Consider the following 25,924-nt stretch of genomic DNA (forward strand, 5'->3'; position numbering starts at 1 on the left):
ATGCAATTTATATAAGTACAGTACTATTTTGTTTTAAATGTATGTACACGCCGGGGAACATCACCACATCATGTGCAACGTCACTCACATGTTTTGCTTCACTAGGTACCCTTTGACCTCACTTGGTCAAAGTGTGGCTTTTTTGTTATTAAAAAAGATGATGCTTGCTATTTTGTTTGTCTGAAACAAATGAATATTTATATATTTTGAGTAAGAGTGTAGGTAAATATCGAAAAGAAAATCCTACTTTACAGACAAGTGGGCTATTTAAAATGATTGGTTGACAAAAAAGCTTAAATCAGCCTGGATTTTTAGATGTATTATTGTTAAGCTAGGCTATAATTAATTATTGGCGAACAGGTATGTCGGTGATGTTACGTAACCTCGAGTAAGAACGAGTTGCGGCTGACACCGGAGGGTGCTGCTGTGCTCATGAAAGTAGGCCTAGGCCCATCTACAACAAGGAGTCGTACTTGCCTGTTGCTACAGTTTATGATATACTACTAAGATGTCTACTGAAAATAATTTATCAGCTAGGCCTACTACCAGCTTTATGAAGCCCAGCTTTACTACAACCGGAGATGTGGTCGATGAAGAAAAAGGGAAAGGTAGAATTTAATATTATTATTAAATAAGTAAATCAAATTATCAATATAAAACAAAAAGTTGTGTAGTGTAGGCCTATAATTATCAATATTTATATTCTATTCTAATAAGATAAAAGAAGAGAAAAATTACACACAATATATAACTTAAATAATATTATAACTCTTCAGCTTAACAGATCTTTATCTTATCTTTATATTTTTCAGTTATTTTTAAATATTAATTAAGTAATACAGTACTTTATTTTTTTTCATTCATAGATGACAATGAAGCAGGTCCAAGTAAAGGAAAGGTCAATTTGTTTCATGTTGACAGCAGCCAAATCAAATCAGTACCAAAATCAGAACAAGCTGCTGAACTTAAAGAACTTGGCTTATTTAGTGTATACGACCAGCAAGAGCTTGAACAAGGTATTATACAACAAGTTGACAGTGCCATCAATGCTGAACAAGAAAAACAAGCAAAGAAACAAGCTGAAAAGGAGCTGAATTCTGTACTAAATGAAATCAGGTGCATTTTTAAACACACTTTATTCAATTTATTAGATGCATTAAAATATTTTATTTTCGCTACTTCCTGGTAAAAAATAACTTATAAACATATATTTTCCAGGTCAACAAAAGCAGAAATAAATCACATGGATAAAGTTATTCGAACAATTGTTCTTCCAAGTGGAAACAACATTGGGAATAAAGATGCACACAGAAAACTTATGTCTATTAAAAGTCAGAAAGAGTTAAAGGTATGAAAAACTATCTATTCAAGTCAGAAAAAAAATATGTTATGAAATATAATACACAAGTTTGTTAATGTTGAATGTGGGTTTGATTTCAGAACAAACAGCTGAAAAAGTTACGATCAAAACATCGGTTTCTTTTGTCAACTTTAAGTGGCTCACCAGATGGATTTCAAGATAATGACTCGATACAAGATGTAGATACTGACAATGGTATGCTTCACAACTTGTTCAAAATGTTAATGATGTCTTAAGTTAGGTTTGTTGTGAACCTTGTGACTACAATATTACAGGACACCCACCAATTACAGATTGTAAACTACAGTACAGAAAGAAAATACTGCAACTTTTCCTAAGAAGTAGCTTCGTAGATGGAACATATGCTACGTTGTTGGCTTCGTAGGTTACATTGTTTGGCTTCGTAACCTCAATAAACAACTTTCAATGAGCTACATGCTAAACTTCATAGAGAGTTCATAACATTAATAATTTATGTTGCTAAGCTTATAAACACGTCTCATCTGAGGTTTAGGTTATGGAGTAGAAAGAGTCCATGGCACTGTAGGTCAGGATTAAACCCTGTAGCTTCACAACTTGTGAAAATTAAATTATATTAAATTTTTCCCTTTCAGATGAAAGTTTTAATATCTTAAAAAGCTTATTAACGGATCCAAAATCAAATACTTGTGATAAAGAGACGGAAGAAGAGAGATTAATTCGTCTTGGAGAGATGACTCCATTCGGTACTACCTTAAAACCACCAGAACAAACTGCCCCTATGACAGACTTTGAAAAGTACATGCTTGAACAAGCTGAATTAGCATCTAAGCGAAAACATCTACATGGAAGAAAAAAGGGAGTCAAGAGAAAAGGAAATAAAGATCAGAAAGTTCTTAAAAAGAAATTAAAAGATGCTTTAGATGAATGTAATATAGAAAAAGAGAAAAACAAGATAGAAGAAGAAGATGGTGATAATAACATTCAGCCTGTCAACTCTGAAGATGAATTAGTTGTGATGGAATCAAACAGTAGTTTAACAATGGAGAGAAAACAATCAAAAGAGATGCGACCTAATTATCAAAGTGACTCGGAAATTAGCGGAGTTGAATTTAGTGATGACGACTACAATCCTGAACCAGATGATTGGAAGTCTTCTGATAATGGTTAGCAATTTTTCTTCATGTTATTTTATGATATAAGCTTATGCAAAAAGGCGCATCAAAAACTGGAACACACCACATTCTGTAGACGTATATATTTGTTATCACATGTTAATACTATACTTAGTACTTAAAGTATATCAAAAGATCCAATGTTTAATCACAAATAAAAGAAAAATAAAGCTCTTTCTACACTATCAAACTAGTAGTTACCAAATACTGTATGGTAGTGATATGCCCAAATATGGTAGTGATATGGCATCATGTCCATATATGGGCACATCACATTTTTTTGTCACATAAAGTTTGATAGTGTAGACAGAGCTTAAGGTAAAATGACAACCATAATTGATTCAATTCTTAAATTCTTTTCAGAAATGTATTATTCGAGTGAAACATCTGTTTCAAAACAGAAGTTAAAGAAACCTACATTATTGATGAAAAATAATAAAAACAAAAAACATGGTTCTAGAAAGAAACAAGAAAAAAGGTCAAAGTTCAAGCGGAAAACTGTGGACGACGCAAACAAGGAATCCTTCTATAAACGGCTGAGGTATGTGAAATTATACTAAGGTAAATCTGCAGAGTTGAAAGAGAAAAGAACACACAAAAAAGAAGGAAAATAATCAATTGCTGATAAAGCATAAAACAATGTAGAATTGCATGTAACATTTATACAATTCTCCTAACATTCTCTAATTTAAAAAATACATAATTTGTTCAGAGAAAACAAAATGGCAAGACTAAAAGAAAAGCAGACAAGAATTGAAAATGGAGAGTCAGATAGTGATCCAGATGAGGAGGATGTAGAGTTTGATGGAGGATGGCGATTACCACAGAGAGTGTGGAAGAAACTTTACAGGTATTTTAAATAGCATACAGTTACAATTAACTTGTTTGTACAAAACTTCTGCAATTACACAGTTTTTATCAAGTTGGTGAGACACGCCCTTTGGCAATAGTTGTCTTTGACAGCTCTTGTCTCTCCTCAGTTCTTCCCTTGTAAGTTCATGTTTCACTGAAAGGAATAAATAAAATCAAAGCACTATAAAACTTGTGATATTAAACAAATATTTTGGTTTTGTTTAGATACCAACAAACGGGAGTGAAGTGGCTTTGGGAGTTACATCAACAGGAATGTGGTGGAATTGTTGGTGATGAAATGGGCTTAGGAAAAACAATCCAGATAATCACTTTCTTATCTGGACTTAAGTACAGTAAACTTTTCAATAAGTCTTCCAGGTAAATAAATCCAGCATCATATTAATACCATTTCTGGTGTAAAGTTTAATTCACATGACAACATCGCATGAAGACATTTTTTAATATATTTTTTATGGGATATTTCTTTGCAGCTATAAAGGATTAGGGCCTGTTATGATAATCAGTCCAGCAACCGTCATGCATCAGTGGTTGAAAGAATTTCACATTTGGTGGCCTCAGTTCAGAGTTGCCATTCTACATGATTCTGGATCATACCATGGATCTAAGGTAACAACCAGCTTTTTTGTCATACAAATATGTTTTATGAATTCTATTCCTCTGATCTATTTGGAGTTTAACCAATACAGTAAACTCTCCCAATACCAGACTCTATGAAAACCAGAAATCTCCCAATAATAGACTTTTCGTGAGGCCCAAAAGGTCCCCAATTCCTTTTTACCATTAAAAACACATTCTGAATACCAGACTTCCCGGAAAACCAGACATGTTTGGCCAGGTCAAAGGTGTCCGGTATTGGGAGAGTTGACTGTAATTATCCTTTTGAGTCCAATTTAAACATATTCATTCATTCAATCTTTTATTTCGGAATCTGTGGTCCATAGAAACTAAAAATTACATAAATGAATTAAAATAAACTATACTATACTGATTACTACTACTCATCTCAGGATGGCATTCCACCTGGAGAGCATCTTTTACTTATATAAATCATAGTTCTTGTCTATTTTTGTTGTGTAGGCTACTTTAGTGCAAGATATATTCCAATCTCATGGAGTTCTAATAACATCATATTCTGGTGCTAGACTTAATAAAGACTTTCTACTAAAGTATCAATGGCATTATGTTATTCTTGATGAGGGCCACATGATACGCAACCCTAACGCTGAGGTCACAGTTGTCTGTAAACAGGTCAGTGTCACAAGTGTGAATTTAAACAATAATTTTGAAATAGTTTCTAATATTTTATATGTTCTTAAATTCATAAGTGTAGTATGAAAACTAATAACACACAACCGGACATAAAATTAAATTGTGTATTTTCTAAAGTAATGCAGTTCTGAAGTTTTACAGTGATGAAATACCTACAGTATTTAACCATTAATTCTGTCTCTTTCTCTAATAGTTCCGAACATGTCATCGTTTGATTCTCTCTGGTTCCCCAGTACAAAACAATCTCAAGGAACTCTGGTCTCTAATAGATTTTGTATTTCCGGGTAAACTTGGAACTTTACCAGATTTCATGCAGCAGTTTTCAATTCCCATAACAATGGGAGGCTATGCCAATGCCACGGCTGTCCAGGTAACTTATACAACATTTTGCTGACCATGATTAAGCCCTGCTATAATACAATACTGGTATATATAGATAAATAGACATTTCAAACAGTACAATCATATTTGTTACATGTTGCTGAGGCTCCTTGAGACTTACGCAGTGCCTCGTGAGGAGCCTCTGAGTGAAATATTGAATAAATAAAAAAAAATAAACAGTACAATCTGAATTGACAAGACTGCTTTTTCTTTGTAGGTTCAGACAGCTTATAAATGTGCCTGTGTTCTTCGCGACACCATAAATCCCTATCTTCTGCGCAGAATGAAAAATGACGTCAAGAAAAGCATGCAGCTTCCTCCGAAAAACGAGCAGGTTCTATTCTGCCGTCTGACACAGGAGCAAAGAGCTACCTATGAAGAATATCTCAAATCTAAGGAATGCCAGATGATTCTTAACAGAGACTATCAGGTAAGACTAGAGATTGTAAGCCAATTACTGGAAATCTGGAGAAATCTATTTTGTAAATTGACTATTAACCCAGCTAAAAAATGCCCTAAGTGAAAAGAAAAGTAGTGGAGCTGTAGCTTGGTGGTTAACGTGCCTTCCAATCCCATGGTCCAGCAGGGTCCCATTCGGACCAGGTGCCAGGGTGGGTTGTAACTCACAGCTCTTTCAACTCAACTCCTTAAGCATCAAATGAGACTTAGTTAGTGATTATAAAATACTTTATCCATCCTGTAATTGGCGAGTTTGTGCTTGCTGTTGGAGCTCATATGCAAGGCAAATATTATTAATATAATAACCTGCGAATGTATACACTTGTTTTCTTTTACTAATGAAAATAAATTATTATTTCAAAAAGGTATTTCCTGGCTTAATTACTCTCCGTAAAATAAGTAACCATCCTGACTTGTCAACTGGTGGTCCCAGAGATCCAAATGGTGAAGATAAATCATCTGAGGAATCGTATCAGTATGGTTACTGGAAGAGATCAGGCAAGATGATTGTCATTGAGTCACTACTTAAGATTTGGAAGGAACAGAACCATAAAGTGTTGCTCTTCTCTCAAAGCAAACAGGTAAAGCTCTGTCTACACTATCAAACTAGTTTGACCAAAAAAGTGTGTCTAAATAATGGTAGTGATATGCCCAAATATGGTAGTGATATGACATCATCATGTCCATATATGGGCACATCACATTTTTTGTCACATAAAGTTTGATAGTGTAAACAGAGCTTAATAGTAAGAATTCTATTCCTAGGAACCACACAAACTCACAGCTTCTGTAAGCACAATTGCATGGCAGCAAAGAAAAAATTAAATTTATATTAAATGTAAGAATTGTAAGATGCAAATTTGTTAATTAATTGTTTAATTAATTAAGTCAGTTCTGTTTTCTGTTTTAGATGTTGGATATTCTAGAGTATTTTGTGAGAGATAAATACAAATACATGAGGATGGATGGTACCACAGGAATATCGTCAAGGCAACCTGCTATTAACAAGTTTAATGAGGTAAGAAAATAATTAGAATCTTTTTATTACATTTTAAACATTATGTTTGGTTCCCAGTAGTGACGCAACGTAACAAAACCTATGCAACGTAAGAAAATGTTCTTCCAATAATTAAGTTTTCCCCGCCTGCATGAAATAAAACCTACAATGTTTGCTGCACTGTTGCTTCGTCGGTTCCCATTTGGATTACACAATACAGCACTTTGCGTCAATACATCGTTGCGTTCTAATGAGAACCACACTTTAGTAACAGCACTCCATAAACTTCACCTACTGATTTCCTCTGATATATAGCCAACAAAATCTTAATGGGAAAATGAAGAAAAATAATCAATTAGGTCAAATCAGGTAGGGAAAAAGATGGATCCTGTAGTATTCACTTTATATCATTGCTTCTACTCTTCATGTTTCTATATAGGATCCATCCATATTCTTGTTCTTATTAACAACAAGAGTTGGAGGAATTGGTGTAAATCTGACTGGGGCCAATCGCATCGTGATCTTTGATCCTGATTGGAATCCAAGCACAGATTCTCAAGCCAGAGAAAGAGCATGGAGAATTGGTCAGAACAGACAAGTAACTGTTTATCGATTGCTTACGACTGGAACGATTGAAGAAAAAATATACCACAGGTAAAGAAATTTAAATGCTGTTAAAAAGTAGTTATCGTTGAAGCCCTGAATTTAGTAAAAATGTCTTCTATATGGACTAAATGTACTGGAAACCACTATTTATCTTTGTTTATTTCCATCAGGCAAATTTTCAAGCAGTTTTTGACAAACCGTGTCTTGAAAGATCCAAAGCAACGTAGATTCTTCAAGTCGAATGACCTGTTTGAACTTTTCTCACTTGGATCGGAAGATAATATTCATGGTAATGAAACTAATGCCTTGTTTGCTGGAACTGGAGCTAACATTAAATCTAGATCTCCTGCTAAGAAACCTGCTACAGAACCCAGCCCAGTAAAACGTGAATCTGTACTCAATAGAACCTTTAAAAAGTTACCAACAACAGCAACTACCTCAAAACAAGGTACTACTACAAACTCAGGTGATGCGAACATTCCAACAATAAAAAGCGATCCATCGGAAGAAAAAGAAGAGAACAAACAAGTGAATTTATCTATGACACAATTAGATAGTGATACATCTTCAGCGCTGCCATCAAATACTACCTCAATTATCAATAGCACATTGGAACCAAGCGAGACCAACAAAGACAGACCTTATGAAATCAAAGATGATTCTAAAAGTAATACAACCGTTTCTTCTACTTTCGAAACGGAAAAAGTACTTGTAGACCAAGACAGTACAAACGTGTGTAGCGATAAGGAGAGCAGTTCTAAATCATCCGCTAGTACAACAGAAGAAATGAAAGAGTGGAAAGCTAGGGAAAAGAAAAAGATTGAGAAACTGAAGAAGAAACTTCTTAAGCTACAAAATGAATCTAAAAAAGAAAAAGTGTTAAAGAAGAAGAAGAAAAAGAAGAAAGTGAAAAATGCATGTAAGTAAATTTTCTAAAAATTAAATAAATTTTTTTCAAAATACCCTAAGTATTTCAATAAATACACAACATTTTATCTAATCATCTAAAACCATAATAACATTGATTAAATCGATAATAAATTTATTTGTAGGTTTGGAAGGGAAAGAGATTGCTCACTTGTCCCGTCATAGTATATTTAAACCACAAGAGGACAAAGTGGATTCAGCAAAACAAGATGATTATGTACTGCAGAAGTTATTTAAGAAAAATGGTAAGAATATAGTAAAAATATCAAATTTGAATATGCTGTTACTACAAAAGTATTGTTCAGAGTGGTACACACCTAATTGGTGACAGTGGCTTAGGCTACTTTTGTGCTTTCCTGGCAGCTAGTGACTATGATTTCATATTTTCTCCTTGCGTCGTGTTTGTTAAATTTGTACAGTATTATATTTTGTATATCTTTTGCCTGAATAAATAATAATAATGTGTTCATTTCTCCTTACTTAATAATGTTGGTTTCCATGCCTTTTTAAAACTTATTTGTATTTACATACACAGGTGTACAGAGTGCAATGAAGCATGACATAATCATGGAGTCCTCAAATCCGGATTATGTACTAGTTGAACAGGAAGCTGAGCGTGTAGCCAAAGAGGCTGCCAACGCGTTGAAGAAGTCTCGACGCCGCTGCATGCCAGCAGCTTCTGGCATTCCAACTTGGACTGGAACCCTGGGTTTATCCGGCAGGATTGATAAGTTAGTACAATCTGAATCTTTTATTTAACACGCATTTTACGTTAAAGGGCAAATCTTGATCTATATTGGTCTTTGTTTGTTAGCGAAGTCTTTCTAAACCAACCAGACCACATCAAGTACGGTGGCAGCAGCCGAACGTGGCAAATAAAGTATTTACACAGATACTGCTGTAAATCTGCTACTTGTGTTTATACGAGTTCCATTTTTTTTTAGACCACGATTTGGTTTGAAGAAGAATAGTAAAGTTGCTGAAGTAAATGGTACAGCATCAACTAGTAACAAACAGGTAAATTCTGATCAATTAATTACTTATACATTTCACTAATAAACTTTCAACCCAGACTAAGTACAGTGCTATTGGTACTATTGTAGTTCTAGTTGTCCCATGACCTAGGGGATTGTAGGGGCGTAGCAGATGAGATACAGTAGTAGTACTCATTGTGATACGATACACCGGTGTGTGAAAGTGGCTGTGTGTGAACTAGAACACTGGGGTAACCCCCTACTTATCATGATGTATCAAAAGTGCACATGATGTGTACAATATTAGTACTATTAGTCGAGAAGAAAGTTTGATTGCTTCAGTTTTTGTGTTGCAATAATATTTCTGAAATGTTGGTTTTACAGGTGGCAAAACCTAAATTTGGTTCCAAGAAGCTCTTCAATGGTGCTATGTCTGGTCACACTTTCACAAAGAAGTCCAGCGTAAACGATGCATTACCGTCATCTTCAGAACTACTATCGACAATTAAAGCCCGTAATAATATTACAGACGATGGACAATCAAATGAAAAATCTGACCTCTTAGCAGATCTTCAAACATTTATCTCATTCCAAGCAAATTGTAATGGTCAGGCAACTACAAGTGAGATCCTAGAAAAGTTCCAAAATAGAATTCCATCAAAGGACTCGGCGGTATTCCGCTCTTTATTGCGTGAAATATGTGACTTGGTAAAAACTGACGGGCAAGCTGTGTGGAAATTGCGACCAAGTTTTAGATGATAGTAACGTAATCAATGTAATGTACAGACCAGCACAATACCAAAATTACAAACAAGTTCTGTACTGCACATTATTTTCCAAACAATACATCCATGCATTTCATGTTATCTAATACCCTTTTCACATCTGCGTAAATTGTTACAAGTTGTAACCATGTTTGATCTCTCGGACTATTACACGCATACATGAACTCTGAGAAATCTCAGGAGAAAGTATTGTCATTAATTGGTAGGTGCTATTAGTGTATCTGTATTGTGATTGGTCAGTTAAATTCCAGGGCAGCACACATGCGTAGTACAAACTCTGGACATCGCGGAAGAAAAGAACTGTCATCTCATTTATGTGTTTTTCTCCCATGATTTCACCTAAGAACCCCGGTCAAATCTTGGGAGATTTTCCAGAAAATTTGTCTTCACACTATGCAAACCTTTACAAGTTGTTTCATTTTGCAGATGTGAAAAAGGTATAACTATAGATTTTGTATTTTTATAAATTTAGCAATTAGACTAAATTATTATAATGACACATTTTTGCTATCCTTGATTTGTGTGTGAATAAATTAATGCCAGTAACAACATATAGTTTGTACTACGAATATATTTTTATTGTATTGTGTATACTATAAAACATGACCAATTAAAATCATCTCAAAAGTACTGTAGACGTATTCTGAAATTAAACAACAGCGAGGTGTTCCTCCAGACCAGAGTTGAACCAATGACATGCCAATTGGAAGGCAAGCATATTATTATTCTGTTATATACGCAGTCGTTTGGTTGAAAATAATACACTGTAGTAATCTTTTCCCTGTGCAATTAAAAATCAGCTATTTCAACAGTAACTGTTAAAATATATCCATATTTTTTGTTTGTTTTTGTACTTTTTCCTTTTTTGAATTTTTCATCTGAGCTAACTTAACTTTCCTGTAAGCCATAATTGCTTCTGTCTGTGCGGCATCAAACAGTCTTTTCTCAGATTCTGACATATTTTTCCTCTTTTTTGTTTGTTTTATTCTTTGGTCTTTTGATCTTTTCACATGTGTTGCCTTTGTAGGATTAGCTTTCTCATCTTTTGAGCTTGTATCCGAATTTGATAAAATATTTTTTAACAGTAGATTTCTTCTTCCAGGCTGGAGAGAATAAGATTCAAGACATTTTATTGGTCCACTTTAAAATGGAAATTCATTTTGCTTGGCATAATTAATAAAACAAAGAAAAATACATTAAATTGTAAAAGGCGACGTTAAAATGCCATTTAAATTTATAAGCCTATGTTAAAATACGCAAAGAACAACACAAGTTGCATAAAACAAAATGTACTAAAACTTATTACATCAATCAATCGTTCGATTTATATAGTGCCATTCCAACAGTCATTGCTCATGGCGCTGCCAAAAAATGTGTGTTTTCAGTAATGACTTAAAGGTGCTCAATAATGATGTTTGATTAATGTTCAAAGGTAGGTGAAGTGCTGCAAATAATTATAAAACATAGAATTTTAAATTATTATAATAGCTTACCTTTAAATCTGCTTCTTGGCTGTTTCTTGGTTTAGCTAACAATTCTGGAGGTTTTGTGGTTACCTCACCAAATTTTACATGATCTAGTAAATAGTTGTAAAAGGCTGATTTATACACAAAATCAAAAAAATGTAATACAACTGGTGTCCAAGCGCCCTCCAACTAGAGACCAGCCCAAAAGTGCTAGTAACTCATGACATTTGTTTGGCCATTCTTACCCAACAAGCAGGCAAATTATTTGTATCCATTAGGTTAGGCCTAATATGTTGATTACTCTTGAAAAAGAAAAGCCCTGTAAAAATAGCGTCTTGTCTTTGGGCTTGTTACATCTGTTTATGGCCCAACAGGCTTACAAAGTGCCAGCCAGGTTAATTAAATAACCAAATATGGTTACTAGATTATGTCCATTGGCCACCAAGAAAACTTTATGAATAAGTTATTATCTAAGTGTTTAAAACTACCGTACCTGTAAACAATTCCCTTTCCTTCAGTTTAATTTCATGGTCTTTTTTCTTCTTTCTCATTCTCTCTCTTTTTTTATTCAATCTTCTAAATAAAATTATTATTAAATGATTAAAAACCATTTATTTGTATAATAATGATGAAAATAAAATAGATATTTTAAATGTCAATTTACTCTATTAAGCTCTCTGCCTAAAAAAAAGTGTCATATACTCAAATATGAAAGTGATATTCCCAAATATGGTAGTCATAAGACATCATCATGTCCATATATACGGTAGGCACATCACATTTTTTGTCACATAAAAGTTTGATAGTGTAGACAGAGCTTAACTTTATCCCTTACTCTCTTTGTGCGTCGCTCATTCCTTTCTTTGGTGGTAGAAACTCAGTGTTGCCTTTAATTCGTTCCTGCATCCTTGTGTTTAACAATAACGTATGTGCTTCGTTATTTAACCTTCTCAAATACCTTGCATTCGTTTCACCTGTACGTTTTTTTAATTTCTTTTGCAAACTACTTTCATCTATAATTCAAATAATAAATCATTAATTTAATTCAAATTTCAATATATATTATATTATATATTTTATACTGGGTGACCTCTTTAGTCAAAGACTGGTCTCCCAGCTATAATCAGTGGCTGTGATGTACTAATACACCGGGGTAACTCCCTACTGGTCTCGAAAGATGTACTAGGTTCTTTGAAGTGCACATGAGCTAGATGTGTACACTAGACCTACAGTTCATAGTATCCGAGAAGACAGTATATTTTATCTCTCCTTATCTAGGGGGTATTTTAACTAAACTTACTAACTTATTTTAGCTAAAATTGATATTTCTACAAAAATTAACTATAACAGGTTTTTCTACAACTCCAAACTAAAATGTGACTGCTCCTTTTTGTTACCTTTTTCGGCAGGATGTTTCTTTGCTTTGGGGTTTTTCATGTTTTCCATTGACTGTACCATAAGGAGATGCATTTTAGAGGCCTTCTGTTCTTTAATTTTTGGTGGATTGTTCCATTTTCCTGAACTAGAAAAAAAACCCTCAAAACATAAAACAACACTAGGTAATGGTGAGTAAAAGACATTTAAGAATAAGTGCTTTAACTTACAATACATAGGCATATAAGTTACCTATTTTTTATTTACTTCTATTCTATGCTAACATAGCGCCCTCTACAATACCATTTCAGCACGTCCTGCATGCTTTCTGTAGGCAGGAGAGAGAACTCCCTGCTGTGTAGGCTAGGCCTAGAATAGTTTTAGGCAAGTATTAATTATATTATCTAAATTAATTTCATTGTTTTAATTACATTTCAAAGCTAAACATTATAATTTAGCTTAAGTTTTACTATGTAACAACATGCAATGTGAGGCACATCCATGCTTCTTCATGTCATGCATGTTTCGTGAGTACTAGGACGAAACGACCTAAATAAAGAAGTAACCTTTTCATATCAAACATGCGTCGTGGAATAATAAATGTGTAGAGGTAGGGCTAGGCCTAGTATAAAATGCGACTCAACTTACTCCTGGTTTAAACTAGACTTCCTGGTATTTGATGCAAATGGATCAACTGCTTTTATCTTTTTCTGTCTCCCCATTTTGGTCGATTCAAGGCACTGTAATGTAGTTTGAATGGCTTAAACCTTCTGTTTTTCTCACCACATATAAAAACACGAGGCGGCGACATTCTCTATATACCGCCCTCTCTCGAAATAGGCTTTGAATGATTGTAAAATGGCTTGTTTGAAAAAAAGTGGACCGATTAAATAGTACGTGTATGCCTTTATTAGGTTTTCTTTCATAACGGTTACAATGAATTTTATAAAAGTTGTACAAATAAATAAACGTCCAGTATTTTTTTAAACAATAGATGAATACAAATTATTAATAATTGAAATTAATTTTTAAAATGAAATCAGTTCGGGCCGCGAAGTGTCCTTTCTCACAACATGCAGCTAACTGGATGATAATAAAAACAACACAAAACGGAACTTCAAGAAAAAACTGTTCACTTTTCTATATTATAATGAATTAAATGATCCGTGAAATAATAACAGGCCTATGTGATCTTTTAATATAATTTTAAATCAGCTAATATACTGAATGTGGTTAAAACAACACCAAGAAGAAGAAGGACGAACGAAGTATATAAGAAGATAGGCCGCCTAGGCTATAGTATTACTATACGGCTAGCTAGGGGAAGGAATAGGTCGAATTATAGGCAGATCCCCGGTACCCCAGATCCCTGGGTGGGATTGATATATTTTGATACTACCAGTAGGCTATGTACTACCATTTTAAACATGCATTATTCAAGAATATATTTGTTTGCATATTATAATCATACATGAAAATTCATTCAAACAAATGACAATATCAAGCTGGTACCTGCAGATTGAAAATTCAAAATATTATTGAAATAAGAAGAAGTGATAAAATGACGGTGTTTCAGTTGTTAAAGCTTTATTACTCAAGAACTGTCAACTAACGATTTTGTTGGATATATAGCTGGATAATTGCTACTAGTAGTGGCTAGGCTATTTTATCATTTAACAACAGTACTACTAGACTACTACTACAGTAGCATATTACAGTACTTAATTTGTTTTGGTGTTTAATTGTAGTGAGCAGTAGCTGTCACCAACTAACATCTTTATTGGCATTGACCGGCTCATTGATTTGTCCATTATGATTTACCAGCGACCAATCATTGCAGGTTTGATAAACAATGTTATAAGAAGACAAAAATGCAATAGTTTGATGTTGAATACGAACAATTCAAATCTTCGTCTTCGAGGATACTTATTTCAAGACTTCAGGAACTCGGGACTGGTGAATCAGGTGCCTTCTACTTCACTGGTGCGACTTACCAGTTCAACAAGAAGCGCTAATACAATAGAACTTGAAGAGAACAGGGTTGCAGAGACAGGTGACAACATGAAGCCAACTGCTCCAGATCCAGAGACCTGCTGTGAGACTGGTTGCGTAAACTGTGTGTGGATTAAGTACGTTGAAGAACTTCAGAACTATTATCCGAACGGACTTCAAGATGATGAAGTGAAAGACATATTAAAACAAATTCATGACCCCCTTGTAAGGTCGTTTGTGAAAATGGAGCTTGGAATGTAGAAGAATTACAATTCTAAAGCTCTGTCTACACTATCAAACTTTATGTGACAAAATCTGTCTGTCTGTAGTGTAAACGAGCTTAACAAAAAAATATATAACAGTATATATGGCAGTTTAAATAATATCTAATATTGTGATTGATTGATTGACTAAATATTGTTTGCAGTAACAGCATCCTTTTGTGTGAAGTGCCCAAATATGGTAGTGATATGACATCATCATGTCGATATGTGTGCACACCATATTTTTGATAGTGTAGACAGAGCTTTAGACCATTTTGGAACATCATGGGAGCTTGGAACAAAATAATTGACATGAAAGTCAACATTTCTGTCATTTTATATTACAGTGCATTTGGGGCAAACATTTTTGTTTTAAATTACAGTAACAATTTTACAGTTGTTCAAACCGTTTTACCAACACTTGTCTAGTGTTAGTAAAAGGTTTTTTTTAATGATGAAAAGTATACAAAATGTTTTAAAGTGTTTTATTGTTCTATTTGAATCTGAATGTTAAATAAATTTGGCCTGGGTCAGTTGCAAATTTGTCGTTGTTTAGAATTTATTTTTTTAAATGATTTACTTGCTACGAACAGTTTGCAATAACATCAGCAGTTTGAAGAATTTATTTATTTTTTGCGACTAAATTACAAAAATATACTGGTAGGCATTTAAGAAATTTCCATGTTATTGTTACATCATGATAATTTTGCTGGTCTACTACAAACCAACAAAAAGGGTTTTCATTTGATAAACTTGTGGATTAATGAATATTCATTAATCCATGGTACTTAGAATGAATGACAAAACTGTTCAGAATAATAATTTCTTCCCGATTAATGAGGGCGCACTCCTAATATATTAATATTGGTGGCGCTTTGTACGTTCTTTCTTGTTCATACAATCACGTAAGCGACATCGTTTTTGTTTGTCCTCTACAAATCTCACTAAAATCTTTGCAATCATAACATTATTAACATCTTGATACTACTTGTGAATAAAATGAATAGTTTAATAATTTAAGAATGTATTTAATTTTGTAGTTTTTCATTTTCAAAACGCGAAATTATTTGATTATTTATTCACCAAGCATGTGCTAGTTTAGAACAGGCAATCAATCTGTTGCCACTAATACTTGTCTGCAATGTTACATTAAATCATATAAACGCGCAGTCGGATTTAGATATTTTACTTTTTAAGTCTTTTACTAAAGTTAATATCAATAATTTAACAGCAAATGGCAGACGGAGAATCAGCCGGTGGTAGAGGAGGATTTCGTGGGGGGTTCGGTAGTGGTGAAAGGGGGCGTGGACGTGGTAGAGGACGCGGAAGAGGTCGTGGACGTGGCAGAGGTAGAGGAAAGGCAGAAGATAAAGAATGGATGCCAGTCACTAAATTGGGTCGTCTTGTAAAAGACCGCAAGATTAAGTCCCTTGAGGAGATTTACCTTCACTCCTTGCCAATCAAAGAGGCAGACATCATTGATTTCTTTCTTGGTCCAACACTCAAAGATGAGGTTCTCAAGATTATGCCTGTCCAGAAGCAGACAAGAGCTGGTCAGAGAACTCGATTCAAGGTCAATATAGCATTTTGAAGCTTTACTTTACATCTACTCAAAGATATTATTGTTATTATAATGTAAGCCGAAGGCTAGGTAGCATACTGCACTCCAGGCAAATTTAAAACCCAAGAATTGTTTCCTTACTACTATATATAAAGCTCTGTCCGCACTATCCTATAAAACTAGTACTGTACAGGTTTGACAAAAAAGAAATGTGATGTGCCCAAATATGGTAGTGATATGCTCAATATGGCAGTAATATGCTCAATATGGCAGTGATATTCTCAAATATGGTAGTGATATGACATCGTGTCCATATACGGGCACATCAACTTTGTCACATAAAGTTTTATTGTGTAGACAGAGCTTTAGACTTTGTCTTGGTCAGCTGTATTATCATTGACAATAATACCATTAAAGGGGGATTCTGGGTTTAAAATTGCTTTTAAATATCGTTTATTTATTAAATAAAAAATATTATAACAATATAGACATGTCAGAATGAAGAAGTAATAACGAGAAATTTAAAAAATTAAATTTCATATACATTTTAGGGTAAATTCATGGAAAGTCTGTTTTTTAGCAGCTTAGGGAAGCTCATTAATATTCATGAGATATTCACAAAATCACGTCATCAGTGGATTCCAAACTCGCGACGTCATGTACAGTGTGTTTGTCAACTAATTTACATCCCTCTCCCCTGTCAAACGACAACCACCCGATCATTGTGAAATACATTTTTTGTAGATTTTCTAAGCTAGGCCTAAAGTGTAATAATAACAGTAGTAGCATATATTTATTTGACATTTAATGAAATACAAAATTTAGTACAGATTATATATAGATTGTATACAGTTATACTATTTTTATACCTCGAATAGTACAGATCGTATTATCGGCTTCAAGTACTAGGCTAGGCCTAGCCTAAATTATTTTTTGTCATGGGTGAGAGCCATTCTGACTAGGGATTCCATGCCACGATGGCTACCCTACGTTTTACATTGGGGCCCATCATGGGCCTAGCTAGCCTACTAGTACTACTAAACGATTGGCCCATAAATAACAAAACTCAGTGGATCCAAACCCATCCTATCAACCAAACTCCTAAACAATCTAAACCTAAAACGTTCTACAAAATCGGCTGTAAATATTGAGGCAAAACAAGGTCCGATCGCCGTCCGCACGTATGCCTATGGTGTCCCGATCGTCTAAGTAGGCCTAAAATAGGCCTAGTTTACTCTCCAAAAAAGCGGATACTGCATCAAGCAAGTAGTAGACCAGGTAGTAGGAAGGAGACCTGGCCGATCCGGCCCAGTTAAAAATTGAGCTAGCTAGTGTAGTAGACCCTATGCGAATTGATACTACCAGGCCTTTTACTATAGGCTACACTTGTTAAAATTAGCAATACTTATGTTTACAAATATTCCAACTCTCTCATTCGAGCTATATTATCTATACCATTCCGGTAGGTCGAGTCGACCTTCAATCAAATACTGTACATCGTTCATGTTGTGATTATAGACGGGGTATACTCGACCCGACCAGTTTGGTATTGTATACTGTATCTGCTTATCACGTGACGATGCCAGGCATGGGCAGAGAGAGCACGTGTATCGTCGTCTCGCTCTCAGCTCCTCGCTCAGGAATGTATACGTTACGCTTCATTGATTTTGAAGGCTTTCCCTAAGTCAGTGCGAAAATTGGCAAACGTAAAGTGCAAACATATCTAAGTTTTCACTGTTTTGATAAATTTTCATAGAAAATTGACTTCATAAATGGGAAGACCGACTAAAATTACATCAGATAAGTATAATTTTACAAAAGTAATTGATATGGTTAATGATAACGAGTCGTCGGAAGATTGACCATTTCACGAATTTCCTATTCTGTAACACAGTGTCATATCGCCGTAGCTGCACTTGTAATCTGGCCTCATTTCACAGCCTTCGTTCTGCTTCACTGGGCGCTTATATAAATTGAAACTTTTACCGTTCAAGAGACAAACAAATATATTTTACATTTTTTACTATTCATTTTAAACCCGGAACCCCCCTTTAATGTTATCCAGTCCACTCTCTAGCCTTCAGCTATAAATACAGTTACATGTAACTCTATGCATATGTGCTTGTAAAAACGGCAATGGACAATCGTGATGAGTAGATTCCCCATCCCTAGTACATTGTACATTGAGGGATATTTATCATAAACCTGACACATTCTTCCATTGCTATTTGATCAGTTATAACTTCACTGTATAATTTATTGAGGGTAGATTTTAATTTGATTTTTATCTACTGCAGGCTTTTGTTGCGATTGGGGACTCCAACGGACATATTGGTCTAGGTGTAAAATGTTCAAAGGAAGTAGCAACCGCAATCCGTGGCGCCATCATCCTGGCAAAACTCTCAATTATTCCAGTTCGTCGTGGTTATTGGGGAAACAAGATCGGTAAACCGCATACAGTACCCTGCAAGGTTTGTGCATTCAATCAATCGTTCGTTTTTATATAGCGCCATTCCAACAGTCATTGCTCATGGCGCTGCTAAAAATATCAGAAAATGTGAGTTTTGAGTAATGACTTAAAGGTGCTCAATAATGATGTTTCATTTTTTTTTTTTTGTAATCTTATGGAGAACAAACTAATTTATGGATATGATGACGACAATTGATTATTCTTAGTGCTTTTAGCATGATTATGGACAATTCATTCCTCGTTTCTGAACCATAAATGTCCTGCTGTCCAAATCTTAATACCCATTGACATCTCTCTGAGCATGAAGCAATGTTGATATATATTGAAAATTTATAATAAGGTATTTTTTTCTTCTCAATAGATTACTGGTAGATGTGGAAGTGTACTTGTACGTTTGATTCCCGCTCCCAGAGGAACCGGTATTGTGAGTGCTCCTGTCCCTAAGAAGCTGCTGACTATGGCAGGTATTGAGGATTGTTACACTTCTGCAACCGGTCAGACTGCCACTCTTGGTAACTTTGGTGAGTACTCAACTAAACCACATTATAATTTTTTTTTAAAGGCTTTTCTATTATGGTAAACATGATGAAACTCTTATTATATTCTTAGTGCTTTGCACTATGACAGACATTACATTCCTCGTTTCTGAACCCATAATTATCTGACCTTAATTGACCTTTTCCCCTCGAGCATTTATATGTATGAATAATTGTTATATACTTTTTTTGTTCAATAGCCAAGGCAACCTTTGAGGCGATTGCCAAGACGTACTCTTACCTAACACCAGACATGTGGAAGGAGACTGTGTTTGTTAAAGGTCCATACCAAGAGTTTACTGATCATTTGGCCAAGTCTCACCATAGTGCTAGCCAACCTGCTGATGGCGCAATCAAGAACTAAGTGAAGTAGTAGTCGCTCAATGGCTAAGTTACATCTAACAAAGTATGATAACAACATTGAATAATAAAATGAATATTTGATGGTTTAAACTGGTTTATTGTGTCAAAATATGTGTAATAGTCATTCACCTTTACATCAATAAAATGCTGTTCAGTACCATAAGAATTATTTGTGTTTAGAAAAAATGATACTACCATTGGACCCGCAAAATGAAAATGCACTAACTAAAAATAAAGAGCTTATTAGTGTTTAGAATAAAAATATAACAATTGAACCCACAAAATGAAAATGCATCAATTAATATAATATTGAAACCCAAAATTATGGTTAGTACCAAAAGGACTGCAATTAAGCATTGTTGTGATCCATCTGTCAAGTTGAATTATTTTCAGATGACTCTGTAGACTGTCTAGACACCCTAACCTTACTAAATACAGTATTCGACCAATTTTATAATATCAAAATACGTAGTACAGAAACCTGAACATTGGATTTTTGAAATTGGACTAACAATCCAAACAATTTTGTATGAAAAATACTACAGTATTTAATACATGGTAATGTATATATTTTAAAATGTGCAATCAAATACAGTATAGCATAACAAGCATTAAAATTTAACAATTTTAAAAGTACTTAAAAATGAAATCGCGTTGTGAAACTGTATGGTTGCATGTTGAAGAAATCATAATTTAACATGAATTATCGAGTGACATCTGATGCGAGTTCCTCATTCGTTGTAGACTCGCCTTCACCTGTCGAAAGAATATTATTGATTATTTTTTTCCGATATTGTTTGTATTCAAAGGGGAACAGTGGGCAGAAGAGCGAAGATTTAATTTAATTTATTTTGTCTCCATAAAAAGACAATTATTCACACAACATGGACAAAGAAAAAACAATGCACAAAACCAGGATTCCTAAAAAGTGAACTAAATCACTATCTAGTAGGTCTCCTATTGGATAAAAAACATTTCGAATATAATTTGTATAAGCACTAAAAAGGCATAAAAATACTATATCAAAATATATTGCAATATCATTAAAAATCATCAATAATAGATAAAAGATGTGGATACTACAATCGTTGTTTCTGCTACTTAGATCAAGCTAGATTTCAACTTATTAAAATGAAAACACAGCTTTCTAATGAGGACAAGGGGCGCAGTCTTATTTATTTTGTTGTACTGTACCTACCTAACGACTCTGGTTCACAACGTGGTCCTGTGAATCCTTTATCACATACACAGCCATACCCGACTGCACATTTTCCCCCATCACCACATGATGGCTCACCACTACAGTCTAAATTGACTTGAAAATCAAACACATGATAATGGTATGCGCTGAAAAGATTGTACCTGGGTAATAAGTTTACCCACTACTTTCTGTAGTCTCTTTTCTCCACCCTCTTTGTAAGGTAGAAAAGTATCCCTTTTGTAAGATTGTTAATGTTCCCTGATCAATCTCACTCTTACATGACCAATCTCACTCTTCCCTAAACAATCTCACTCTTCCCTGATCAATCTCACTCTTCCCTGAACAATCTCACTCTCGATCAAGCTCACTCTTCCCTGAACAATCTCACTCTTCCCTGAACAATCTCACTCTCGATCAAGCTCACTCTTCCCTGATCAATCTCGCTCTTCCCTGATCAATCTCGCTCTTGCCTGAACAATCTCACTCTCGATCAAGCTCACTCTTCCCTGATCAATCTCACTCTTCCCTGAACAATCTCACTCTCGATCAAGCTCACTCTTCCCTGATCAATCTCGCTCTTCCCTGATCAATCTCACTCTCGATCAAGCTCACTCTTCCCTGATCAATCTCACTCTCGATAAATCTCGCTCTTCCCTGATCAAGCTCACTCTTCCCTGAACAATCTTACTCTCGATCAATCTCACTCTTCCCTGATCAATCTCACTCTCGTTCAATCTCGCTCTTCCCTGATCAAGCTCACTCTTCCCTGATCAATCTCGCTCTTGCTTGTTATGTACAATTACAACTGTAGAATATGGATGGTATGGTTTATTTTCCTTCATTGAATGTGTTCTCCAGAACATTTAACATTATAGCAAGGACTAATCTACTGTACTTACTGATATCGCATCGTTCTCCGTGCCAACCAGAGTCACACTCGCATTCAAATGAATTGTCCCCATCAATACATGTACCTTTCACACAAGGTGTCGACTCACATGAGTTCAATCCTATTCCAACATTAATAAAATACATATTTACTTAGTGCAAAAACAATACAAACCTAAATAAACTATAAGACGAGCATGTGTTTTAATTAGAAGTAAGAAGACCCGTTTATACCAAGGACGATAACAGTAAACATACAGTTTTCGTACATGAAACAAAAAGAAATCGAAAATGTTTTCATCCTTAGTAAAATAAAATATTTTCAAAAAATGAATAAATCCAATTAAATTAGTAAGTAAGAGTAATAGTAGGCCTATCGGGACAATACAATGATTCTATTAATCATGACGTCATTTGATTACATTAAAAAATGTATGAATGGTTAAGTTTAATCTAGGATGAAAACGTTTCTAATTTGTTTTCTGTAAGAAAAATGTATGTATATCTTATCGCCGTTCTTGCCTTTACTCATAGATCATTAGTGACCTCCCCAGGTCAATATGCCCGTTTTCTTACCTCCCTAGATCAATCTGCCAATTTTCTTAAAACTCCCCCAGGTCAATCTCTGCCAATATTTAAAAAAAAAAAACCTTGGAGAAATAATTATATAATAATGTATAAACTAAATGAAACTTGCCGCAGACATTTTGTTGTTTTTGTTCAAGCTCCAAACAGCAAGCACCATAATCACTACAGCAGTCTTCATACACTTTGCACGCTGTGTCGCAATAACACATACCCTCCACATGTCCTATAGGCAGACCACATCTATCTTCGCAAGATATTGTGGGTCGTGGTTTTCCTAATTAAAATGAAAAAAAATCGCAATTTAAACATATTGTACGCGACAACATGCATCAACATTTTATTCTTGCACTACAGTAAGACTGTTGATGTGGCAATACATTAAAAGTATTGTTTAATCTTCTTTCGGTGAATTAGTTGGTTATTATATATATATTTTTAATAATAGTATATGATATAATAATAATAATTTTTAAAATTCCGCATCCACATTAAGGAGGTTGGAAGCGTAACATTTTGTGCAATTACGATCTTTATTCATTCAATCTTAGTTTCGGAATCTCTTTTCCATAGAAAGAAAAAAATTACATAAATGAATTAAAATAAACAATACTGTACTGATTACTACTACTCAGCTCAGGATGGCATTCCACCTGGAGAGCATCTTTTACTTTTATAAGACGTTGCCTATATTCGTTAAGACTAAAACTAAAAACATAACATATATAGTTTACATAACCAATTTCTACTGGTAACGTTCGTGGAAATAAAACTAAGTAGGCCTATGTGTAAAAACGTGGTTATTTTCTCTATTCTTATACTCGTATTTATTCATGCAAACCATCATATAAGATATTATCTAATAGATCTTACTGTACTGGCAGTGGTCTCCTTCCCATTCAGGTGGACATTTGCACACATTTATGCCATCAGCTCCTTCAGAACACACTCCATTGTTGTCACATGGTTTATCAGTGCAGCTAACAGCTGCATATGGATAATAAACACATTATATTTATATTACGTTATTGTATGATTTCAACAGAGTAAGAACGATGTCTTCAACCTATTGTTTGTTTGTATTGTATTTTCTATGAATAAAGAAAATTACACTAGTAAAAAAAATTGTGTGCAGAAGGAGGCCAAAATAAGTTTGGAGACAAATTTAAAAAAATGTTAATTAATGCTATTGACCAAAACGTCAATGTGTGCCGTTTTGTGTAATGTCCGGTCGTGTGACTATATCACTTAATTATATTATTAATGAGGTTACAGTAATAAATATTGATCCTAACGGTTACTGTACTTTTTATACTATACGTTTCTTACTTGAAACATGTTGTATTTCATTATAATATAAATAAATTGAAGTTGAACATAAAATATCGCATATAAAAAATAGCAACAAGAACATATACACATTATGAGCCGGGCTGATCAGGCAATATTTGCGAGTTCATGAAAACACCATACCATATCTTATTTCTCTATAACTTGTAATAAAAAATAAATAGGTCTAAAGTATTACAATGTACAAAGAGTAATTTAGGCTACTGTCGGCAGTAATTACCGATTTCATCACAATTTACTCCGTGCCAACCAGGCGGGCATTCACAGACGTAATGATGAGACGCATCGGTACACGTTCCGCCGTTCAAACAAGGATTTGATGCACATGAGTCAACACCTATAGAACAATTAAACAAGCGTTAATACCTGCTTTTCTGTATTTTAGTAACATTGATATTAAGTATGTTATGTGCTTAGTTAATATAGATATGACACTTTACACCTTGTCAAAACTCGAGCAAACTATGTGCTTTGTACTTTTCCAAAGTGTGCTACTGTGTAGACCAGTCCACCAACATCAACAAACTACAAGTTTGTCTACTACACTAGCAAGCTTTAGTTTGCAAACTGGAATCTGGTTTGCCAGTGTAGTGACTACAGGACTTTAAAATTTGTCACCTCAGCGACTCAAATCCCAGTGTTTACTGTTTGTAGTCACACTGAGGTTGGAAAGTTTGCTACTAAGTAGATCAGTCGACAAACTTCAGACCTGCAGACTAGACTTTGCGCACCTGCATGCGTTTGTAGTCAGAGATCGAGTGAAAGTATTCCTTGTCTTTCAGTACTTACCACAGACTTGATTACTTGCATGATGAGCCACACAGCAGGCTGAATAATCTTCACAACAGTCATTCAACAGCCCTTCACAGTTTAAGTCACAGTAACATTTTTCATGATCCGATTCCGCTTGTCTTCCACACCTACCTTCGCATGTTGTAGGCCTATTATCTTTAAATACAGAAACAAGCTACACTATCAAACTAGTTTGACGATTCCGCTTGTCTTCCACACCTACCTTCGCATGTTGTAGGCCTATTATCTTTAAATACAGAAACAAGCTACACTATCAAACTAGTTTGACGATTCCGCTTGTCTTCCACACCTACCTTCGCATGTTGTAGGCCTATTATCTTTAAATACAGAAACAAGCTACACTATCAAACTAGTTTGACAAAAAATTGTGATGTTCCCTCCAAATATGGTAAGTGATATGGTCAAATAATTGGTAGTGATATGACATCATCATGTCCATATATGGGCACATCACATTTTTTTGTCACGTTTGATAGTGAAGACAAGGCTTAATACGGTGAATTACACCAGCAAATCATTGACGAATTAGTTCAAACGACGTTGATATGACAGGGGACGTGTTTGCGTGTTCTCATGTGCGTGTGGGAAATGTGTTTTCTGTAAGATTTTTTGTAAATAATGTATTTTATCGTAATGTTATTTATACTTTTTATAGGAATTTAACAAGGCCCTTAAATATCAACTGGCATTAATCTGTCCTGCTAGCTGAAAGGGCTACCCTCTATAAATAAAGTTTAAATTAAAAAAAAATAAATAAATGCAATTTTGACCTAAAGCAATAACTTGTAACTGGCTTACCTATGGGTGTGGGATGATGTAATGAACGTTGTACCAGTGCGTTTGGGCGTACATCTCTGTTGACTCTAACAGCAGATCTATGTTTCTGAAAATATTGCAATAGTTAATAACTTTATTACAGTTTAATAATATCTTACCGAGTTATTTCCACATACCTTTCTTACGTCCAATGCAGTTGATACTCCATAAGTAATGAAAAGTATTATAAAACAATACCCTTTCATTTTGGTGAAGTTAGGGACTTTGTCGAAAGGGAGAAGCCGTTTTCGATAGTATTTGGTGAACGTTGTCTGGTAAACGTCAGCAAATCACTGAAAACGTTAACAGACTCGGTATTGATTTTACAGTATATATATATATATATATATATATAATTATGTACATTTTTAAACACATGTTGCCTTACAATTGAATATAAAACTGTATTTTTTCATTATACATCAACATTTAAAAAAAAAGTTGTACATGTACAAGAATAT

The 25,924-nt window shown here is 34.5% G+C and overlaps 4 protein-coding genes and 1 long non-coding RNA gene across 8 annotated transcripts; 3 read left to right on the forward strand and 2 right to left on the reverse strand.

Annotated features, from left to right (window-relative positions):
* Window positions 1-158: 158 nt before the first annotated feature.
* Window positions 159-10,336, forward strand: LOC144841185 (DNA excision repair protein ERCC-6-like). Its single transcript, XM_078697424.1, has 20 exons — window positions 159-608; window positions 867-1,116; window positions 1,219-1,348; window positions 1,441-1,555; window positions 1,975-2,505; window positions 2,878-3,055; window positions 3,227-3,364; window positions 3,592-3,744; window positions 3,858-3,993; window positions 4,465-4,635; window positions 4,850-5,026; window positions 5,255-5,467; window positions 5,862-6,077; window positions 6,407-6,514; window positions 6,933-7,147; window positions 7,270-8,018; window positions 8,152-8,271; window positions 8,562-8,757; window positions 8,971-9,043; window positions 9,385-10,336. The coding sequence occupies exons 1-20, from the start codon at window positions 509-511 to the stop codon at window positions 9,757-9,759; spliced, it is 4,344 nt and encodes a 1,447-aa protein (XP_078553550.1). The 5' UTR covers window positions 159-508; the 3' UTR covers window positions 9,760-10,336.
* Window positions 10,337-10,338: 2 nt separating this feature from the next.
* On the reverse strand, window positions 10,339-13,457 carry LOC144841208 (uncharacterized). Its single transcript, XM_078697459.1, has 6 exons — window positions 13,274-13,457; window positions 12,649-12,773; window positions 12,087-12,264; window positions 11,745-11,827; window positions 11,279-11,361; window positions 10,339-10,888 (listed from the first exon to the last, which is right to left on the reverse strand). The coding sequence occupies exons 1-6, from the start codon at window positions 13,345-13,347 to the stop codon at window positions 10,604-10,606; spliced, it is 828 nt and encodes a 275-aa protein (XP_078553585.1). The 5' UTR covers window positions 13,348-13,457; the 3' UTR covers window positions 10,339-10,603.
* A 39-nt stretch (window positions 13,458-13,496) lies between these two features.
* Window positions 13,497-19,900, forward strand: LOC144841202 (small ribosomal subunit protein uS5). 3 transcript variants are annotated; one of them, XM_078697452.1, is made up of 5 exons: window positions 13,497-13,518; window positions 16,112-16,453; window positions 18,739-18,912; window positions 19,273-19,432; window positions 19,648-19,900. In XM_078697452.1, exons 2-5 carry the CDS (start codon window positions 16,115-16,117, stop codon window positions 19,809-19,811), a joined length of 837 nt encoding a protein of 278 aa, XP_078553578.1. In that variant the 5' UTR covers window positions 13,497-13,518; window positions 16,112-16,114; the 3' UTR covers window positions 19,812-19,900. The 3 variants fall into 3 exon arrangements, with proteins under 3 accessions (XP_078553578.1, XP_078553576.1, XP_078553577.1); XM_078697450.1 differs by lacking the exon at window positions 13,497-13,518 and adding an exon at window positions 14,423-14,842; XM_078697451.1 differs by lacking the exon at window positions 13,497-13,518 and adding an exon at window positions 15,722-15,785.
* On the forward strand, window positions 14,853-15,421 carry LOC144841220 (uncharacterized). The gene is made up of 2 exons (XR_013612001.1): window positions 14,853-15,279; window positions 15,310-15,421. It is a non-coding gene; the product is annotated as an uncharacterized LOC144841220 (long non-coding RNA).
* Window positions 19,900-25,705, reverse strand: LOC144841205 (protein lin-12-like). Of its 2 annotated transcripts, XR_013611999.1 has the most exons (10): window positions 25,601-25,705; window positions 25,446-25,530; window positions 24,624-24,782; window positions 24,055-24,171; window positions 23,358-23,471; window positions 22,597-22,761; window positions 21,911-22,021; window positions 21,009-21,125; window positions 20,033-20,566; window positions 19,913-20,001 (listed from the first exon to the last, which is right to left on the reverse strand). XR_013611999.1 is itself a non-coding variant. In XM_078697456.1 (9 exons), exons 1-9 carry the CDS (start codon window positions 25,667-25,669, stop codon window positions 20,514-20,516), a joined length of 990 nt encoding a protein of 329 aa, XP_078553582.1. In that variant the 5' UTR covers window positions 25,670-25,705; the 3' UTR covers window positions 19,900-20,513. The 2 variants fall into 2 exon arrangements, 1 of the variants encoding a protein (XP_078553582.1); XM_078697456.1 differs by having other exon boundaries at window positions 19,900-20,566.
* Between the last annotated feature and the right edge of the window lie 219 nt (window positions 25,706-25,924).

Source organism: Antedon bifida, chromosome 4 (assembly GCF_963402885.1).
Source record: "Antedon bifida chromosome 4, ecAntBifi1.1, whole genome shotgun sequence".
Lineage (NCBI taxonomy): Eukaryota > Metazoa > Echinodermata > Crinoidea > Comatulida > Antedonidae > Antedon > Antedon bifida.

Excerpts from the sequence above, each read along its gene's own strand:
- LOC144841205 (XM_078697456.1), bottom strand. The coding sequence starts at position 25,669 with ATGAAAGGGTATTGTTTTATAATACTTTTCATTACTTATGGAGTATCA. Across the intron at positions 24,783-25,445 it reads ACATCATCCCACACCCATAG|ATAATAGGCCTACAACATGC; the intron begins GTAAGCCAGTTA and ends CTGTATTTAAAG. Across the intron at positions 22,022-22,596 it reads AAAACAACAAAATGTCTGCG|GATTGAACTCATGTGAGTCG; the intron begins GCAAGTTTCATT and ends ATGTTGGAATAG.
- LOC144841185 (XM_078697424.1), top strand. The coding sequence starts at position 509 with ATGTCTACTGAAAATAATTTATCAGCTAGGCCTACTACCAGCTTTATG. Across the intron at positions 609-866 it reads CGATGAAGAAAAAGGGAAAG|ATGACAATGAAGCAGGTCCA; the intron begins GTAGAATTTAAT and ends TTTCATTCATAG. Across the intron at positions 9,044-9,384 it reads CATCAACTAGTAACAAACAG|GTGGCAAAACCTAAATTTGG; the intron begins GTAAATTCTGAT and ends TTGGTTTTACAG.
- LOC144841202 (XM_078697450.1), top strand. The coding sequence starts at position 14,438 with ATGATTTACCAGCGACCAATCATTGCAGGTTTGATAAACAATGTTATA. Across the intron at positions 14,843-16,111 it reads AACAAATTCATGACCCCCTT|CAAATGGCAGACGGAGAATC; the intron begins GTAAGGTCGTTT and ends ATAATTTAACAG. Across the intron at positions 16,454-18,738 it reads GTCAGAGAACTCGATTCAAG|GCTTTTGTTGCGATTGGGGA; the intron begins GTCAATATAGCA and ends TATCTACTGCAG.
- LOC144841208 (XM_078697459.1), bottom strand. The coding sequence starts at position 13,347 with ATGGGGAGACAGAAAAAGATAAAAGCAGTTGATCCATTTGCATCAAAT. Across the intron at positions 12,265-12,648 it reads GAAACATCCTGCCGAAAAAG|ATGAAAGTAGTTTGCAAAAG; the intron begins GTAACAAAAAGG and ends TTTGAATTATAG. Across the intron at positions 11,828-12,086 it reads ATGAGCGACGCACAAAGAGA|AAGATTGAATAAAAAAAGAG; the intron begins GTAAGGGATAAA and ends AATTTTATTTAG.